This window comes from Nothobranchius furzeri, chromosome 2 (genome assembly GCF_043380555.1).
Source record: "Nothobranchius furzeri strain GRZ-AD chromosome 2, NfurGRZ-RIMD1, whole genome shotgun sequence".
NCBI classification, from domain to species: Eukaryota; Metazoa; Chordata; class Actinopteri; order Cyprinodontiformes; family Nothobranchiidae; genus Nothobranchius; species Nothobranchius furzeri.
Window position 1 is genome coordinate 16,664,871 of NC_091742.1, and position 19,136 is coordinate 16,684,006.

A 19,136-nucleotide genomic window follows, 5' to 3' on the forward strand; every position below is an offset into this window, starting at 1 on the left:
AACAGAAACTAGATAAAGCCAGGCAGAGAAAATGGTGAAAGACTCTGACCAGGCCAGCCAAGGTCTAAGCCACAGACAAAGGAAGGTCAGAGCTGGATCCAGGCTGAAGATGGTTGAAGTTTGTGGGTTGAGGTGGAGAAACGATCCAGGACCTAACAGGATCTGCCAAATTGCATGCATGAATCAAAAAACTTCTCAAAAGTATTGAGAATGTTAATTATAATATAACATCTATGGTAAAAGGCCTGCATTTGTATAGCACCTTCTAGAGTCCTGGAACCCCCCAAGGTGCTTTACAACACAATCAGTCATTCACCCATTCACACGCTGGTGGTGATGAGCTACGATGTAGCACACACACACACACAGGTACATGTACACACACACACACACACTGATATAGTAGTGGGTGATAACCTAATGAGTTTAACAAAGCTGGTCTGAGATCAGTTAAAGATGTAAACAAAACCTCCACAAGGCTGAAAATCACAAACCTGTCCCTGAACGCATCGCCCTCCCCAGCTGGCTTCTCTCCCTCTCCGCTCTACGCCTGTCTTTATTTTCTCTTGGGACTTCAGATCTGGATCCGATGGAGAAGCTGAAGCAGGAATCTGGTCTCTGAACTCTGGTCCATCTTAGCTGCTGTGGACTGATCCAGAACCTGCTTTGATTTCTAGCCCTAAAGGATGCTGGGAGTTTTCTTCATGTTCTGCTGTGTCTCCCAGGTAAGACTCATCAGCCTCAGCGCGCCCTCACATCTATTCACAGACTGCGTTTCCTGTTGTGTTAGCGTTCATGGGTGTCTACTCAAACACCTGTCTGCAGGTGAAACAGTCTGGTGCAAAAGTCCATCTAGTCAGTAATCCAGCTCAGACTGAGAGACTATCTAAAGGCCCAGGAACCCTCTGCAGGTGTTCTGGATGCATCACCTGACTAGAGACAGTTTGAGTCTAGAATATTGAACGTTATTGTGAATGTGAGGTCTTCATCGGCTGTGAGACAGAACATCTCAGTTCTAACAGAGATCTGAAACATCTGGATTAGCATGAACAAAGTTGACCTGGCCTAACCCTCACTTAACCTGCTGCTGGGTCTGCATCATTTTCATCTTAGAGCAAAACCATCAACATGGTAACTCCAATCATGACTTCCTTATGATCCTCACTGTAGAGGAACTGTAGGTCTAGAATGTCATGATCTGTGTCTGCGTCTCCCTCATGTGTCTCCTTGTGTTCCTCGTGTGTCCCTTGGTCTTCAGCCCCTCAGATATTCCCTCCCAGGTTCTGTGTTCCTTCAATCTCCCCCAGTCCCCCTCTGCAGTTTTTTATAGGTTCAGCTTCTCATTTTATTAGTCTCTTTAGTATGTTTCTCCACAGGTTTTTGTAGTTTCCCTTCACCTTAGTATACTAGTTTATTTTGCTGCTCATCTTGTCTGTAGGTTTTTTACTCTTAGGTCATGTTAGTTTCCTCCCTGTTTGGTTAATTGCTTTCACCTGGTTTTCTCTTCACACACCTGCAGCCCATCTGCCTCCCATCATGCCCCGGTGTATATAAGCCCTGTCTTGTCGGTCCATTGTTTTGTGTCCGCGTTGTCTTGTGCTCTATGTGAGCTTTCGTTCTCCTGGTACTCAGGACTTTGGTTTTTTGCTTCCTGCCCTTTTGGATTTTTGGTTTGTCATCCTAATAAAAGGATTTTACTTTCAAACCGCTCCTGCCTCGTGTCATCTGGTGTTATCTGCATCTTGGGTCCTAACCTCCTCCTGCTCTCAACGTGACATAGAAGGACCAACTCTGGAGTTGTGGATTCTTAATGTAATTATCAATAAAAGACTTTGAAACTCCTGAAATGCTGTAAGTTTTCCTCCGTAACCATAGAAACACCTGACAGAAACATCCAGTAGCACTGAAGAACATTTCTGCTAAATCACATTGTGATCTGGTCCATCTCAGTAGAAATATCTGGCCCTCTCCACCAGGGACCTGGAGCTCTGGTTCTCCACCAGGGACCTTGAGCTCTTGTCCTCCACCAGGGACCTGGAGCTCTGGTCCTCTCCACCAAGGACCTGGAGCTCTGGTCCTCTCCACCAAGGACCTGGAGCTCTGGTCCTCTCCACCAAGGACCTGGAGCTCTGGTCCTCCACCTGGGACCTGGAGCTCTGGTCCTCTCCACCAGGGACCTGGAGATCTGGTCCTCTCCACCAAGGACCTGGAGCTCTGGTCCTCTCCACCAAGGACCTGGAGCTCTGGTCCTCCACCTGGGACCTGGAGCTCTGGTCCTCTCCACCAGGGACCTGGAGATCTGGTCCTCTCCACCAGGGACCTGGAGATCTGGTCCTCCACCAGGGACCTGGAGCTCTTGTCCTCCACCAGGGACCTGGAGCTCTGGTCCTCTCCACCAGGGACCTGGAGCTCTGGTCCTCTCCACCAGGGACCTGGAGATCTGGTCCTCTCCACCAGGGACCTGGAGATCTGGTCCTCCACCAGGGACCTGGAGCTCTTGTCCTCCACCAGGGACCTGGAGCTCTGGTCCTCTCCACCAGGGACCTGGAGATCTGGTCCTCCACCAGGGACCTGGAGATCTGGTCCTCCACCAGGGACCTGGAGCTCTTGTCCTCCACCAGGGACCTGGAGCTCTGGTCCTCTCCACCAGGGACCTGGAGCTCTGGTCCTCTCCACCAGGGACCTGGAGCTCTGGTCCTCTCCACCAGGGACCTTGAGCTCTGGCCCTCTCCACCAGGGACCTTGAGCTCTGGCCCTCTCCACCAGGGACCTTGAGCTCTGGCCCTCTCCACCAGGGACCTGGAGCTCTAGCCCTCTCCACCAGGGACCTGGAGCTCTGGTCCTCCACCAGGGACCTGGAGATCTGGTCCTCCACCAGGGACCTGGAGCTCTGGTCCTCTCCACCAGGGACCTGGAGATCTGGTCCTCCACCAGGGACCTGGAGCTCAGGTTTGACCTTCAGCTATTTCACACATATAATTAATCAGTTTCTGCAGAGATGGACGGGTCACATGTGAGATGTTTGAGGAATTGTGATTCTCGATACGTTTACCTCATCAGAAAATCCAGCGTTTGCTGCTAGCGTTAGCTCTGTTGGCTCAAGCTACAATGCATGATGGTCTTTTAGAAGATTGTAAGAAGTTTCAGTTCTTTGAGAAGTGGATAAAAAATCACATCTGAAATCTCAAGTATTGCGTCAAAAATGTGTGTCTGCAGATCAGCTGGGGGAGGTGTCCGTGTGTTTCCATGGAGACAAGCTGTAGGTGTGGTCCCTTCATCTTGCTACCGCCACCTCTACCTCCTCCACCTCCTCCTCGTTCTACCAAAGCAGTGACACCTCCAGGTTATTGATGACTTCTTAGTGTGTCACCATCGTGTGAATGAATGAATGAATGAATGAATGTAGTGTAAAGCACTTTGGAGTCCTCTGACCCTGAAACACAAGTATGGGTTGTTTAAGTGTAGCAGGAACCAGAGACACAACTCCTGGAAACACCTGCTCATTTCTGTTGTAGGAAGCCTCGTGTTTGACCTTTGACCTCAGCTGTGTTAATTCTGCAGCTGTGGGTGGCTGCAGACTGACAGCAGCTGGAGGCTTTTATTTTGATAATCTGACACTTTAATTAGTTTGCAGGATATCGGAGGAGGAAATGTCCCCCAGCTGTTTCCCCAATCCTGGTTGATCGTCGCCTTGGTTGTTCTGTTGTAGTTCCACCTCCAGATGTTCCAGATGTCAGCTCTTCATTTCCATTGATGCTCGTCATCAGCATCTGCACATCACTGATGGTGTTGGTGATCATTGCTATCTGCTGGCACAAGCTGAGCAGGTAAGTCTGCTGATGAAGACCTCCTGTGAGGTGGATCTTCTAAACCTGGTCCCAGTTCTTTGTGTTCCTTTTGCAATAATCTGCTGGTGAAATCATTGTTTGGGCTCAAAGCTCTGATTCCTGTTGTTGCTGATTAATTTGTTGTTTCTGTTGTCAGAAAACATCAAAGGAAACAGACCCACAGGAAGGAGAAGCAACAGGAGAAAAAGGAGAACTCAAGGTAATCAGCTGCTTCAGATCATCTCCTGGTTTAACCAATCAGATGCTTATTCACTCATCACCTTCTCAGTTGAGTTAGGGTCCCTAACCACTCGTTGCTGCCCTCTGGTGGTTGACAGTTTTAAATCTGCAGAATTAGACGTTTGCTGTGGTTTGTTTTCTTCCGTGCTCCTGCTGTAGCTCCAGTCTTACCTGAGAGACGTTGAGCTGCTGGAATCCAGCTTCTGTCTCTAGACTTTTTATTGTTTTAAACTCTTCTGAAATGTTTGCTTTCATTCCTTTCTGGTCCAACACCTCTGCTGTCTCCGCCCTGACCTCCACAGGGCTCCCCTAAGTTCTGGGGACTCCTTCTTGTCTTCGGTAACAAACGGGGGCTTGTCAGGGAAATGAACTTCTTACCAACCATGCTGGTTGGCTGAGGTTCTTCTGACAGTCCTGCAGGTTCTTCACCTTTATCTTCCATCTTCAGAACAATGTGGCTGAATAACAGCCCATCAGCTAACTCCAGGTGGGATCTATCAAACGATCTCCACCAGCAGACCTGGCAGATGTTCCTCAGCTCAGCTCAGAGAAGATGTTTGTGTTCCTTCTGGGTTCTGAGTGGAGAACCAGACTCAGATGTTCATTCCCACCACTTAAAACCTGACTTTTGGGAAAATGTGAATGGATCAAATACTCTCTTCTTTGATGTGGTGGTGATGATGATGATGATGAAGACTTCCTGTTTTTGTGCTTATCTGGTGGTCTCTGTGGGAACTGAAACAAATTAACTCGGTATATCCAGCAAAACAAACTCAAGCTTTCCTGTTTGTCTTTGTTTATCTTCACACTTCCTGTTACATAGCTTCACATGATGGACATCTAACAGCATACAGATGATGACATCCTAAAGACTCACGTCCAAAACATCTCCAGCCGTGATATTTAAAGAGTTTAGGATAAACATTTATGGAGCTGGCTTTATTTTCTTATACATAAATCAGTTTGTGGAGCAGAAAAAAATAAGAGTGAAGATGGTGGTGGTGGTGAAGATGGTCAGGTCTTGGGGCTGTGCTGGGACCTCTGTCTGTACTCTGGTAGGTGGTGAAGGATCCAGGCAGCAGGAGTCAGCAGAGCAGCAGCAAACACGGACATCACGAAGAAGCTTTGCTGTCAAACAAGAAGAAGGAATCGGTCAACAACCGACCCTGTAGCGGTCCACTTGTTCTTCTAACTCGACATTATTCTGCATTTTCCAGAACATGACAAAGTTCTTGAGCCAACATGGTGCACCCATCCATGCAGACCTGATTATTGTAATTCTCTGTGGTTAACATGTTCTAATCTAGAGTTCTGATGAGATCTGGCTCTCCAGCTTCAGCATCACCTCATCTGGAAGATCCAGAACTAAACTCTAACGTCATAATCTGCGACAGATCCTTCTAGCAGACGTCTTCTTGTTCCAGATGTTCCCAGCAGAGCTCTGGGTCTCAGGCTGCAGCTTCACTCGTGGTTTCCAGAGGTTCTACAAGTAGAACCTGAGGCAGGAACCCAGTCTGGTTAGGGTTAGCTGTGGTGATCCTGGCTCATCCCATTAGTTATAGCCATGAATGTGTTATTTGTTATAGATTAGTTATTAGTGTGGGACTAGTTACAGGTCACTTATTAGTTGGGGCTTGTTAAATGTTAGTTGACACCTGGGGACTAGTTACAGGTCAGTTATCAGTTACAGACTAGTCACAGGTTAGTTATTAGTTGGAACTAGTAACAGGTTATTTATTAGTTACAGGTTAGTTATTAGCTGGGAACTTATTACAGGTCTGTTATTAGTTAGACTAGTTAGTAAGTTAGTTACTCACTGCAGCTCCGATGCGATTTTTAGGAGGTTTGCTGTAGATCGATCTCTTTGTGGTTTCGAGGATTTCTTTTGATGGAGTCCGTCTGGAACCAGTTCTCATCATCCTTAACGCACAGCTCACCACCATCCTGTTTACGGAGATCTGCTCACAAGAGTGTGACCTGAGGCTCTCTGATTGGCTGTGATCAGCTCTTGTCTGGACGGTGTACAGCTGGAGAGTTAGAGAAAGACTGAGGCTGGGGTCTAGAGGAGGAAAATCGTGGGGGAGGAGTCAGCTGAATGATTGACAGGTCAGCATGGACCAGATGTGAGATAAAGGGCAGCTGGTCTGCAGCGGATTAGATTTTGTCTGCAGAACAAACAGCAGAGCAGGAGAATAAAGGAGTTTGATGTTAGGAACAGACGTACAGGTCTGAATCTGCTGCTGACCTTTCACCTGCTGCATCACAAACCCTTTAAAGCAAATTAAAATCTTTATGTCCAGAGATATTAATCATTTTAACTGCTGCTAGGGAGCAGAATCTAACAGAACCAGTAAAACCTTCACGTGATCTGGATCAGTTTTCCAGACTTTCTCAGGGTCTCCGATCTGGAGCCTGAACTAAAGCACAACACTTGTTGTGGCCAGATGAAGCTTTATTGTTATTATTCATTCAACCAAAAACACAATGTTATGATGACATTTAAAGAAGCCAAGAAGAAAACATCTGAGGTAAAACACACAAAAAGGAGAATCCAATCAGGAGCAGTAGAAAGGTCCGGCGTCCACACGACGTCTCTTCCTACTTTGTTCTTCGAAGAATCCACGAATGTCTTCAGATGTCACCACCTATCAGAACAGTCACATGACATCACAGGTCAGGTGAGACTAAACCCCATCTGCAAAGGTGAAGCCAACCAGGAAGTGACAATTGCAGTTCCACCCTCATCCACTAGGGGCTGGCAGCAGAAGTGAGCAGATCCTGATTGACTCCCATGTTAAAAAAGCCATTTCACAGCAGAAATAGACATGTTTACAGCCTGGTTCGGAAACCATTCTAGGTTTAATAGATCTAGTTTACACTCATGACAGCTCTGGGGGGGGGGGGGGGGGGTGTTCTGTTTAGGTGTAAATAAATGCTTGAAATGATGAATGATTAAATGTGATTGGCAGATAGCATGAGCATCTTTCACATTTGTTTTCCTTTTTCCTACTTTTTATGATTTTTTTAAAATCTTTCTTATTTTTATTCTTATGATTTTTAGGCGGAGAGCCGCCATATAAGAGTTTTCTTTCTTCTCCGTGTTTAGATGTTAATCATTGAATTATTGGACAAAGAGGGCAAGCTGAGGTATCGACTGCACTAACAGATCACAACTATCTCGCTCCGCACCCACACACCTGTTAGCTTTGGTTAGCTCGGTTAGCTTGTAGCTGGGTGTCATGGCTGACCCACAGCCTGGCCCACTGTTCTACTGTCTGGGCTTCAGTTATGCTCTCTAGACAAGTACGGGTGATGTCATGGTGGGTTGGTCCATAAATATTACATTCATTGATTAAACCCTGCAACCCTGATGCCAAATCACCTTTACCTAGGCCCCGCCCCTAACAACCACCCACCTTTCCTTCAGTTGCAAATGTCTGCAGGAAGTTCTTCAGTTCTGTTTTCATGTCGTTGTAGCCTGAAAGACAAACACAGTCAACACAGCAGCAGGGAATCATGGGAGCTGTAGTTCCGTGCGGTTTTCTCACCATGGATGATCTCCAGCTGCTGGACTCGGTTCAGGTTGTCCAGTGCTGACATGAGAGGGTCGTGTCCCTGCTGGCTCTGTTCGCTGCTCTTGCCTTTGTTCTCATAGGCCAGGACAGTGTCTGACTCGTCCAACAGGAAGGACAGTCCAGCTTCAGAGAGCTGGGCCTAGGAGGGACAACAGCTGTAAGTTCTTTCTTAGAACGGAAGACAAGCAGATAAAGGTTCTATAGAACCCTTAGAACCCATATGATTGAGAACCAGCACCACCACCAGGTCCAGTTAGACCCGATGGTTGCATCGGTCCCTATGGCAACACAAACTCAGCTGATTACCTGGCATGAGGTGCAGGAACAGAGTTTGGAGCGCCATGATGGGGGCCAGAACACAGCTCCTGATTGGACGGTTTTCTGTCCTATGTCCTGCAGCTCCTTCAGTCTGCAGCTTAGCTCCGCCTCCTCACGGCGGCGCTTACCCGGACACTCAGTGACACCATCGACCTACAGGTGTGGAAACCTTTATCAGTGATGCTGACTGGTTCTTTTTCCTGTAGCTGATGTAGATTAATATTCCAACAGAAGCAGGTGTGTGTGTGTGTGTGTGTGTGTGTGTGTGTGTGTGTGTGTGTGTGTGTGTGTACACTTGTCTATACATCAGAGGACATGTTGCTGGTCCTCACTGGGACAACGTTCCAGAGCTATACTGGTTGGTTTTAGAGGTCTGGTGAGAGTTAGGTTTTAGTTAAGGTTATGGTTAGGAGGTCAGTGACAGTCCTCACAACAAATGCTAAACCAGTAACAAAGTTGGATCACGTCTGAGTCAGAACAGATGTTCTGGATCAGTAGAACCTCTGTGCTGGTCCAGAGTAAAGACCTGGAGGTGAGTCATGGAGACCAGCCTCATAGATCTTTATAGACCAGGTCTCACCTTTTCCACTTTCTTGGGAACATCTGCAGCTGATTCTTCTCCTGGTTCCTCTTTAGTTTGTTCTGATGAACCTGGCACTGAACAGAAGAACATGTCACACAGGAAGAACACACTGCAGGGCAGCTCAAATAGGAATCTGAACGAGAACGTTACCTGCCAGGTGAGCAGCATAGGTCCACAGAAACTTGTTTTTGCTCATACAGGACTCACAGATCATCTCCTGCATCTCCACACATTCGGGAACTGCTCGACTTAGGTGCTGCCACACAGGAAGACACGAGTACACACGAGTACACACGGAGAGACACAAGGAACGCACAGGGAGACAGAGTATGCACAGGGAGACAGAGTATGCACGGGGAGACACGAGTAGGCACGGGGAGACACGAGTAGGCACGGGGAGACACGAGTACACACGGGGAGACACGAGTACACACGGGGAGACACGAGTACGCACGGGGAGACACGAGTAGGCACAGTGAGACACGAGTATGCACGTGGAGACACGAGTACACATGGGAGACACGAGTACACACGGGGAGACACGAGTACGCACGGGGAGACACGAGTAGGCACAGTGAGACACGAGTAGGCACAGTGAGACACGAGTAGGCACGGGGAGACACGAGTACACACGGGGAGACACGAGTACACACGGGGAGACACGAGTACGCACGGGGAGACACGAGTAGGCACAGTGAGACACGAGTAGGCACAGTGAGACACGAGTACACACGGGGAGACACGAGTACGCACGGGGAGACACGAGTACGCACGGGGAGACACGAGTACACACGGGGAGACACGAGTACGCACAGTGAGACACGAGTACACACGGGGAGACACGAGTACGCACGGGGAGACACGAGTACACACGGGGAGACACGAGTACGCACAGTGAGACACGAGTACGCACAGTGAGACACGAGTATGCACGGGGAGACACGAGTACGCCCGGGGAGACACGAGTACGCACGGGGAGACACGAGTACACACGGGGAGACACGAGTAGGCACGGGGAGACACGAGTACACACGGGGAGACACGAGTACGCACGGGGAGACACGAGTACGCACGGGGAGACACGAGTAGGCACAGTGAGACACGAGTATGCACGGGGAGACACGAGTACACATGGGAGACACGAGTACACACGGGGAGACACGAGTACACACGGGGAGACACGAGTACACACGGGGAGACACGAGTACACACGGGGAGACACGAGTACGCACGGGGAGACACGAGTACGCACGGGGAGACACGAGTACACACGGGGAGACACGAGTACGCACAGTGAGACATGAGTACACACGGGGAGACACGAGTACGCACGGGGAGACACGAGTACGCCCGGGGAGACACGAGTACGCACGGGGAGACACGAGTACACACGGGGAGACACGAGTAGGCACGGGGAGACACGAGTAGGCACGGGGAGACACGAGTACACACGGGGAGACACGAGTACACACGGGGAGACACCAGTACGCACGGGGAGACACGAGTACGCACGGGGAGACACGAGTAGGCACAGTGAGACACGAGTATGCACGGGGAGACACGAGTACACATGGGAGACACGAGTACACACGGGGAGACACGAGTACACACGGGGAGACACGAGTACGCACGGGGAGACACGAGTACGCACGGGGAGACACGAGTACACACGGGGAGACACGAGTACGCACAGTGAGACACGAGTACACACGGGGAGACACGAGTACGCACGGGGAGACACGAGTACACACGGGGAGACACGAGTACGCACAGTGAGACACGAGTACGCACAGTGAGACACGAGTATGCACGGGGAGACACGAGTACGCCCGGGGAGACACGAGTACGCACGGGGAGACACGAGTACACACGGGGAGACACGAGTATGCACGAGTACACACGGGGAGACACGAGTACGCACAGGGAGACACGAGTATGCACGGGGAGACACGAGTACGCACGGGGAGACACGAGTACGCACAGGGAGACACAAACATAAGGGTAGAGATTAGTACAAAGACTCGGGATGGATGCAGAACAGCTGTAGAACACCTTGGGCATGTTGTGATCTGTGGTGGAAACCGGAGAACCCTGAGGAAACCACGCATGAACGGGGAGAACACGCAACTCCACGCCAAAAGGCTGCAGCCGGGTTTCGAACCTGCAACCTTCTTGCTGAGAGGCAACAGTGCTAACAGCTGCACCTCCTCCCAGCTTATTTCTTGATAATCATTAAAGTGAATTCCATTAGTGGTCACACTAGAATTGTGTTCTCCACATGTGACCCGTCCCTGGTGGAGCGCTGACATGGCTGCGCTCAGGAACCATTTGGTGGTTCAGCCCCAAACCAAACCCGTTACTGCTGAGTGTGGAGCAGGGAGGCATATGACCCCATCAGCCTCAGGGCGGACACTACCACAGGCCACTGAGCGTGTCAGGTTACTGAGTGCAGAAAACCGTGTAAATACCTGTGGAGCCGTGTTGATGCATGCGCTGTGTGAGCGGCTACTTTATTTGTAACGTTTTTTCTCTACTAGGTCAGCCACAGCGCTGTGCACGCATAAAAGAATTTAAAACAACACCGACCCAAGCAAGGGCCCACAAAATATACATTAAGACCAATAAAGACAGAAGATAAAAGCATGTTGATAAATAAACCAAACAGGATGAAATGAAACTATAATTTCTAAAAATATGATGCTGAGGGAACGCTACAGAAGTGTCTTCACCCGGATCTTAAAAACAGTGAGGGTCTGACCTCGATTGGTTCTGGTGCTCTAGGGTCTCAGCACGGCTTCAACAGGGCGACACCCTCGTGAGGGTCGAGCAAATTAACCCATGTGGTATTTGCGCGATTGCTGATTGGGAGCTGGTCGTGAGGTGTTAGTTGCTCATCGTTACGTCCTGTACACGACGCAAAACTCAGTCCAGCTTCGGATTCTCACACCAGAAGAAAATCAGCTTGAGATGAGTCACAAGTTGCGCAGTTTTTAGAGATAGGGTGAGAAGCTCTGTCATCCGGGAGGGGCTTGGAGTAGAGCTGCATCAAGAGGAGCCAGTTGAGGCGGCTTGGGCATCTGGTCAGGATGCCTCCTGGATGCCTCCCTGGTGAGGTTTTCGCCCCCGCGACCCGATTGCGGATAAGCGGAAGAGAATGGATAGATGGCTTGTATTTGCATAGCACCTTCTAGGCTTCTAAACCCCCCAAGGCACTTTACAACACACAAATCAATCCCACAGCCCTCCAGTTAAGAGACAGGGCACTGTCGTAAATGAGGCCCCTGGACCTACCCTGCCGTGAAGCCAGTCCTCACACACCACACACTGAATCATCTCGTCTTCCTCCTGAACCCAAAAACACCAAATCAGTCAGACAGCCTCAGGTAACAGCTGGTAGACAGGTGAGCTCCAGCTGTCTCACTTACCTGGTCGTCAGGATCAGGATACGGCCGGCTGCACGTGCAATACATACCAAAGAAGTTGTGATTGTATTTATTCTGACTGTTGGCATCGTCTTTGTCCTGACACACACACACACACACACACACACACACACACACACACACACACACACACACACACACACACACACACACACACACACACACACACACACACACACACACAGTGTTAGTGTGTGGCAGCTTAAGCAGTGATAACAGATCATCACAGGTGTTCTCAGGTGAACTCACTGGATAAAGTTTGCACTGCAGCTCAGAGAACTTCCTGTTTCCGCAGTCACAGCGGAAGTTCCTGGAGAAACCACAGAGGAAGACAGAGGTTCTAGATCAGTTTAGTGATCTTGTTAGAATTTCCTGTATGACGTTAGACTTGTGAGGTAAAGCTAGACATGAATCTGTAGACGTCCCATTGGGCACTGGAGAGCATTAACAGTGTCGTCGCCATATTGGATGGGTTCCTCACTCTCCAAACCCAATAGGAGTCGATGCAGCGCGAGCGGCCATGCCAGGTTTGTGTTGCAACAACTGGCGCACTATTTAAAACAGATAACGCGGGATTACTGACTTTTCTAGCCTACCTGATGTGATGTTATATGTTTATTATTTAATTATATTATATTTTTATTATCATGCCATACCATGTGTTGGACTGTTAAAAAACATGACAAACTGTTTTTAGTTGGGGAAACACCTTCCTCAGTGGTAATAAATGCACTGGGAGCAAATGGAGACCCACCCAAGGTGGCGGCCAGCCAGTCCGCGGGGCGTCTACGTATATGATGTCAGTACAAACTGATCTGTTGATTTGTCGGCATGTGGAGATTACAGAGTGCATCGATCACCTCTTGGTGTAAAGTTCAAAGAGGTCGTGACCTTCATGGCATTTGTATGAACAGGCCAGACAGATTCCTGCAGCCTCGCCTCCCTTTGGCGTGCAGGTGTTACAGGCGTACAGTGCCTGTCGCTTCACGTAGCCCTGGAACGAACGAACACACACACACACACACACACACACACACACACACACACACACACACACACACCAGCTGTGGTTATGATGTAGCTCGTCACCATCAGTGCGTGACTGGTTAGTTAGTCGTGATTAGCTACAGAAGCAGGTAAAAAACCAGAAACGCGGTGATGAGCTGGCACCACCTCCTGGTCATACATATCTACTACAGGTCATCAATCTGCACCAGGTGAGACCTCACCTGCTCCCTGACCTCTTTACCAACACACACACAGACACACTGACTGGATCAGAAGCCCTTACTGTAAGGATATCTGTGGAATCTGGGAATACCTGAGGATATGAGCAGTGATCGGAGTCACTTCCGGCCAGCACAGCTGAAGCCTCTTCCTCCAATTCTTCATCTTCCTCCAGAACGTCCACTAGAGACACCGTCTGCTCCTCACTCATCCTGGTCTTCTCTCTGATGGACAAACAGCATGTATCACTGATGGGTTCTGGTCCAAACGGTGGTCGCTCATTGACCTTTAACCTGTCTTTGAAGGAGTTGATGGTCTTCTCAGAGACCTGTCGAGGTGTTCAGCTTCACCCACCTCCACCAGAGCCCAGGGTGGAGCAGGTTAACCCTAACCAGCCCAGCACTGTGGCTAACATGTTAACTTTGTTTTATAAACGGAACAGCAGGCATTTGATTATTACCTGTCGGGACAGGTGAGTTTAATGGCAACAGAATCTAACTGTTACCATGACAACCCAGAGTTAACTATTCCTGACGTAATCAAATGGTTCCATTACATAAAATGATCAATATTTAGTTAGCATAATTTAGCATTCTCGTGCTAATCCTGTTAGCTTGTAGCATAAACCAAACTCACCGAACAACAGGGGTAAATCGACACTTTTGACGCTGTTTCTGTCGTTCACAAAGCAACCAGCTGATTGATTATCACCAGTAACTGCGTCCGAAAATCTATCTTTGTCGCTATAGGCGCGATCTACACTAACTACCCACAACTTCCGGTCCTGGGGTCAGAGGTCACCGCCTCTAAAACAGATCTAACGGAGATCAAATCGATCAGACTGATCCACCGGAATCATAAACCTGCGCGCTGCAGAAACATTTATTAAGCCCAACCAAAAAATGGCTCAAATAAAACAACTAATCACGTGACCGAACGCGCCAACTCCATGGTGTGTTCACTACCAGAAACAAAATCCGTCCTTCGAAATATTTTACTGAAAGCGTTTCACTTTGGTGCTAAAGATTAACTTCAGATTTAACAGCAGTATCATTTGTGTATGTGTGTGGCAATTAGTGATTAAGATCAAATAGTCAAAAGCATTAATCTACTTATTAACTCCTCGTGTGTACGTAAAGTATATACGATCAGCTGACGGAAACGCAGCGCTCCTGAAGGCAGCTCCGTGTGATACGTGATGACGACACCGGAATGGCGGCTGTGTGTGTGCAAGCAGAGCTGAGGCTCAGGGATGGACAGAACCGAACCGTCGGCGTAGTGGTCGGAAACGGACTCAGTGCTCTGAGAAGTGGGATTTCCGAACTGAACGCGAAAGTGTCGCAAATTCTTACCGAGCTGGTGGACCGCGAGAGGCCGCGAGGAGGCTGCACGCGAGGTGAGCTTTTCCTTGAGTCTCGCGATAATTTATTCCGTGTGAGTAACTTTGGCCTCGGTCTTTTTTTTATTTTTATTTTTTTTATCATTAAATGCTTTTTACAATTTCTCGTGAGACACTTTGGCCTCGGTGTAGATCGGTCTAGATGAGCAGCAGCTGCAGGACCGAGCGCAGTTTCAGGCACACTGTGGAGTTTTAGGTTTGTATTGTGTTTGAGACAGCGCCCTCTAAAGGATGAGTTTTTAATTGCAACTGTAGATTCAAAACATTCCTTTAAATCACGTTACATGTGTAAAATTTAATTAGAAGTAAAAACAATCAGAATTTTATTAAAGCGACATAAACTTATTTAATTGCCGGTGAAGCTTTACATCAAACTATTAAATAATTGGTCAGTCTTGTTCCATCTAATTATTTCCAGTTAGCTGGTAGGCTGCTGTCTGTGTGTGTGGTCTGCAGACAAAAGAAAGCACAAAGTTGAAACTCTTTGCTTTAATATGTTTAGTTATCACCGTTTGAACTGTAATGTTTTGCAGCAGACACAATTTAGTTCATTTTCACAATAATAACCTTACTTACAATTTTAACAGAGCTCCTTTCTTTAATCTTTACATTTGTGTAATAAAAAACATTAGCCTAAAGTAACGGTTTTATTTCTTTCTGAAAATAAGAACAATTTCATACTTTTATGCTAAAGTTGGCTTATATCCTTTTCTTTCACATCATCCACAGCTAATTTAATATTTTCTTTAATTTGCCAAAGTGTGAATGATATCAGTTCAGTCGCCTGACCAGCCAGCTTTATGCTTCCTTCTGGGAAGCAATGGTTTAGGTCTCAGACCAGCCCAGTCATCTCCACTAAGCTGAGTTAGCTCCTAGCATAGCCGCAGGGTTTCCCTTACATAGGCGTAGCCGTGGCGGCCCGCCTATGTATGGCTGAAATCCCACCGCCACGCCTACAAGATCCCAAGTTATTTTATTTTATGCGCTGTTTCCCGAAGAAGCAGCGGGAACTACTATGTTGTCGCTTGTGATCACAGCAGGCAGGCAGCAAGGAGGAGCAGGCAGGGCAGGGTGAAGTTACAGCATAAGTTACTTTTATTGAACATGTTTAAAAACGTGTTCTATTTGTTACCATCACACATCTGTTTCAGTGGTATCAGATGCTTCACTTCCTGTTTCTGGCAGCACTACTTCCTGTGGGTGTGCAGAAACGTTCAGGTTCAGGACTTGAGTTTGTTTTTGGTCTGAACATGGCTGGTTCCACACAAACTGATCCGGAGATTTTATGCTTGCTGCAGTTGATGAAGATGAGGACAGCGATGAAGACGAAGACTTCAAAGATACTTTAGAACCGCAGCCTGCACCTAAGAAGTCTAAAACCACCCAGAACTCCTGAGAAGTCCCAACTTGTTGTTTTGTTGTACATTTTATTGATGTTATAATAAAGTTGCCATGGTAACCAGTGAGTCATGTCATCAAATACAGAAATAAAATGGACTGCTCTCATTGGTCGGCAGTATCCCAACAGTACCAGTGCTTCTCCTGTCAGTGTGTACCAAGGGAGTTAGCCGCTGAAACTGTTGATGCACAAAGGTGCGTGCTACACTATGTGTGAATAAGTAATCCTGCTCTTCCACTGGCTGATTTGGCTGCGTGGTGGCGGCTGCACAGCAGAACGATGCAGACAGGAAGGATGCAATACCCAACGGTGTGAGGATCCGCCCTCGTGCACGAGAACAGGAAGAGGAAAAGCTGCAAATACGGCACCAGGAAGAGGGACGCCCACATCCACACAGGAAGTAGTGGCAGGTGGGTGGAGACGGCGGGAGGCAGAGCCAACGAGTCAATACCATCTTTCTGCACACGCTCCAGACTGATGACCTCGAAGATGTAATATGCCGCCATGATGCTGACCAACAGGTAGAGGGCCACGCCCACCCAGCCTATCCTCTGACGGAAGTTCATCATTCTCCATCCTGTCGAGAGACGAGCAGAAAATCATCGTCGTCCTGCACCACGTGGTAAAGCAAACCCAACACTTTGCATCCCATCCAACACGTTTCCCTGCTCAGACACACCTGGGGAACAGGTAGGTCATCCACTGAATCACATGTTCTGTAGCTGGGAAACATTTAACACATGCTGGAGAACCAAAGCCCCCATTCAAACGTTCGTACAAATATTCCTGAATTCCTTCCTATGAATGACATTTAGAATGTGCAAACGGTTAAAATCCTGATTTATCAAACATGGTGGCCTCGTACGCTTGTTCCTCCGCTATTGTCTGATGATAAATCCGTTGGTTCACCCGCATTAATATGATGCAAAAGAACCAAGCAGGTTGCAGAGGTCATCAACGTGGTCGGGACCGAGGAGAGGTTCCCCTCCGGAGTAGATAAATATCGTAGAGTCACCGGCTGTTTACATTTGAGGAGTGGCTCTGTTTGTAAATGTCTGAAAGTGCAGTCGCCTCTGAGCTGTCATTCAGTCTGGTTACCATGACAACACGGCAAGCATGATTGGGGAGCTGAGGAGGTTCTCTTTGTGCTCATTAAAAACAGCGCACGTGAGGAGGTAGTAAAATAACACGGCTAAAATATTTGTCCCACACGCACGCACACACAGTCAGTTTAAGGTGCAAGAACGCATGGTAATAAGACAAGTCTACACTACAAAGTGAACATAATATAAATGTTAGCCGCCTCATGTTGAGGTTTCAGGGCTAAACCGCTAGACCAGGAGTGGGGAACCCTGGTCCTTGAGGGCCGGTATCCTGCATGTCTTTGCGCTAACACTTCTGATTCAGTGGTTGAATCACCTGTGCAGCAACTCATCAAGCTCTGCAGAAGCCTGTTAATCACCTGCTAATTGAAATCAGGTGTTGTTGAAGCAGGGTTGAAACAATATGCTGGGTAGTGGCCCTCGATGGACAAGGATTCCCCACCCCTGAGCTAGATGTAAAGGTGCTGTAGGTGCTAATTGTCCCCGTTAGTGTGATCTATCAGCAGCGGTGATGGCGCGTGCAGCCTGGGTCTTTTAGAATGTTGGTGGTTTTTCGAAGGCAGCGAGTGGTAAAGAAGTCACCTAATAACACAAGATCAGCCATGCTAGTGTCAGGGTCCTGTTGGTCACAGGTGTCTACAGGTTGTAGAGCCTGTTATGTGACTCAGCTGTTAAACCACCATTATTTAATGCAGGGGTGGGGAACCCTGGTCCATCAAGGGCTGCTATCCAGCATATTTTAGTTTCAACCCTGCACCATCACACCTGATTTCAATCAGCAGGTGATTAACAAGCTTCTGTAAAGCTTGATGAGCTGCAGAACAGGTGAACCATCCACTGAATCAGAGGTGTTGGAGCAAAGACATGCAGGATACCGGCCCTCGAGGACCAGGGTCCCCCACTCCTGATTTAATGGATAAAATAAGTTGTAGATGACAGAGACCCAGTATTGTGGTTCCCCTGCTCTACCACTAGATCAGAGGTGCCACATCCTGGTTCTGGAGAGCCGGTATTCAACACCTGATTTCATTCAGCAGGTGACTAACAGGCTTCTGCAGAGCCTGATGAGCAGCTGCACAGGTGTGTTGGAGCAGAGAAACCACTAAAACATGCTGCATACCAGCCCTCCAGGACCAGGATTGGGAATCCCTGTTTGAGTGAATCCGCCTGTATCCTGTCTTTTATCGACTGGCTAATCTAAGGACTGTGGACTCCAGGCTCTTCACCTGCAGCGTTGAGGTAGAACCCGGTTACCTGGTTGCGGGGGCGTAGGGCTGATAGGTACCTGTACTGTTGCATCCTCTAAGTAGCTTTGGATAAAAGCACGTGACACACACTTCCTCTGAAATAGTTAGCACAAGCGTCATGTGCTCCGGGCTGTGGCGACATTGTAAGCGTGTTATTAGCTCTGGATAAAAACCGGTGTAGACCCTTAGGCTTACAGGTACAGCTAGTTCATACTAATTCTGATGACGCGTTTGGACCGATCTCCGTCCACTTTTACCACGGCAGGTGTCACGTGACTCCGCCACACCGGACCGGTTCTCTTGGTATCTACAGGGGTTTCAGCGCGTCCTCAATGTTGCTCGTTGTTTACCTGCTGCTGACGCACCGTGACGCGGTTACCTGTCCAGATACACCAAGTCGGTGTCTCACTTCTTACCTTCTCTCGTGATTAATTAGTCAGAGTAAGGCTCAGCTACAAGCTCATAGTCTTCCTCTGTCGGTCCGACAGGATCAGTCTAGCGAGTCACTTCCTGTTTGGTCACGTGACGATAGTAGTTCTCCTGGCTCACAGCGCCATCTGCTGTTCAAACACGGCGTTGCGTGGTGCTGAGTGGCTTCAGCTGCTGCTTTAGTGAGTGTGTGTGTGTGTGTGTGTGAGATCCATTACCTTTTAAGATTATAACTATTGAGCCTCTTATGGGTGAAAGCCAACAAGAATTAATTCTATTTAAAAGAAACTATTATTTTAGCCTCCTGAGACCCTGTGTCCACTTATCAGGTAATTGGCTTCTTCAA

General features: G+C 48.3%; 3 protein-coding genes and 1 long non-coding RNA gene across 7 annotated transcripts; 1 reads left to right on the top strand and 3 right to left on the bottom strand.

The window, feature by feature from the left end:
* The first annotated feature begins 457 nt into the window (after nt 1-457).
* On the top strand, nt 458-16,071 carry LOC139063280 (proline-rich membrane anchor 1). Of its 2 annotated transcripts, XM_070544644.1 has the most exons (5): nt 458-725; nt 3,217-3,343; nt 3,710-3,827; nt 3,985-4,047; nt 15,911-16,071. In XM_070544644.1, exons 1-5 carry the CDS (start codon nt 687-689, stop codon nt 15,912-15,914), a joined length of 351 nt encoding a protein of 116 aa, XP_070400745.1. In that variant the 5' UTR covers nt 458-686; the 3' UTR covers nt 15,915-16,071. The 2 variants fall into 2 exon arrangements, with proteins under 2 accessions (XP_070400745.1, XP_070400746.1); XM_070544645.1 differs by lacking the exons at nt 458-725; nt 3,217-3,343; nt 3,710-3,827; nt 3,985-4,047 and adding an exon at nt 14,205-14,609.
* LOC139063281 (uncharacterized) lies at nt 4,847-6,066 on the bottom strand. Its single transcript, XR_011516633.1, has 2 exons — nt 5,885-6,066; nt 4,847-5,195 (listed from the first exon to the last, which is right to left on the bottom strand). It is a non-coding gene; the product is annotated as an uncharacterized lncRNA (long non-coding RNA).
* On the bottom strand, nt 6,503-14,046 carry ubr7 (ubiquitin protein ligase E3 component n-recognin 7). Of its 2 annotated transcripts, none has more exons than XM_070544587.1 (12): nt 13,850-14,046; nt 13,308-13,437; nt 12,847-12,980; nt 12,236-12,296; nt 11,969-12,064; nt 11,835-11,888; nt 8,694-8,799; nt 8,541-8,617; nt 7,949-8,113; nt 7,616-7,781; nt 7,484-7,545; nt 6,503-6,712 (listed from the first exon to the last, which is right to left on the bottom strand). In XM_070544587.1, the coding sequence occupies exons 2-12, from the start codon at nt 13,422-13,424 to the stop codon at nt 6,623-6,625; spliced, it is 1,128 nt and encodes a 375-aa protein (XP_070400688.1). In that variant the 5' UTR covers nt 13,425-13,437; nt 13,850-14,046; the 3' UTR covers nt 6,503-6,622. The 2 variants fall into 2 exon arrangements, with proteins under 2 accessions (XP_070400688.1, XP_070400692.1); XM_070544591.1 differs by lacking the exon at nt 13,850-14,046 and adding an exon at nt 13,507-13,646.
* Nucleotides 15,685-18,899, bottom strand: tmem251 (transmembrane protein 251). Of its 2 annotated transcripts, none has more exons than XM_070544637.1 (2): nt 18,778-18,899; nt 15,685-16,588 (listed from the first exon to the last, which is right to left on the bottom strand). In XM_070544637.1, exon 2 carries the CDS (start codon nt 16,578-16,580, stop codon nt 16,218-16,220), a length of 363 nt encoding a protein of 120 aa, XP_070400738.1. In that variant the 5' UTR covers nt 16,581-16,588; nt 18,778-18,899; the 3' UTR covers nt 15,685-16,217. The 2 variants fall into 2 exon arrangements, with proteins under 2 accessions (XP_070400738.1, XP_070400740.1); XM_070544639.1 differs by having other exon boundaries at nt 18,712-18,834.
* Between the last annotated feature and the right edge of the window lie 237 nt (nt 18,900-19,136).

Excerpts from the sequence above, each read along its gene's own strand:
- LOC139063280 (XM_070544644.1), top strand. The coding sequence starts at position 687 with ATGCTGGGAGTTTTCTTCATGTTCTGCTGTGTCTCCCAG. Across the intron at positions 3,344-3,709 it reads CAAAGCAGTGACACCTCCAG|TTCCACCTCCAGATGTTCCA; the intron begins GTTATTGATGAC and ends GTTCTGTTGTAG. Across the intron at positions 3,828-3,984 it reads TGCTGGCACAAGCTGAGCAG|AAAACATCAAAGGAAACAGA; the intron begins GTAAGTCTGCTG and ends TTCTGTTGTCAG.
- ubr7 (XM_070544587.1), bottom strand. The coding sequence starts at position 13,424 with ATGAGTGAGGAGCAGACGGTGTCTCTAGTGGACGTTCTGGAGGAAGAT. Across the intron at positions 12,297-12,846 it reads TTTGAACTTTACACCAAGAG|GAACTTCCGCTGTGACTGCG; the intron begins GTGATCGATGCA and ends TGGTTTCTCCAG. Across the intron at positions 7,782-7,948 it reads GTTCCTGCACCTCATGCCAG|GCCCAGCTCTCTGAAGCTGG; the intron begins GTAATCAGCTGA and ends TGTCCCTCCTAG.
- tmem251 (XM_070544637.1), bottom strand. The coding sequence starts at position 16,580 with ATGATGAACTTCCGTCAGAGGATAGGCTGGGTGGGCGTGGCCCTCTAC.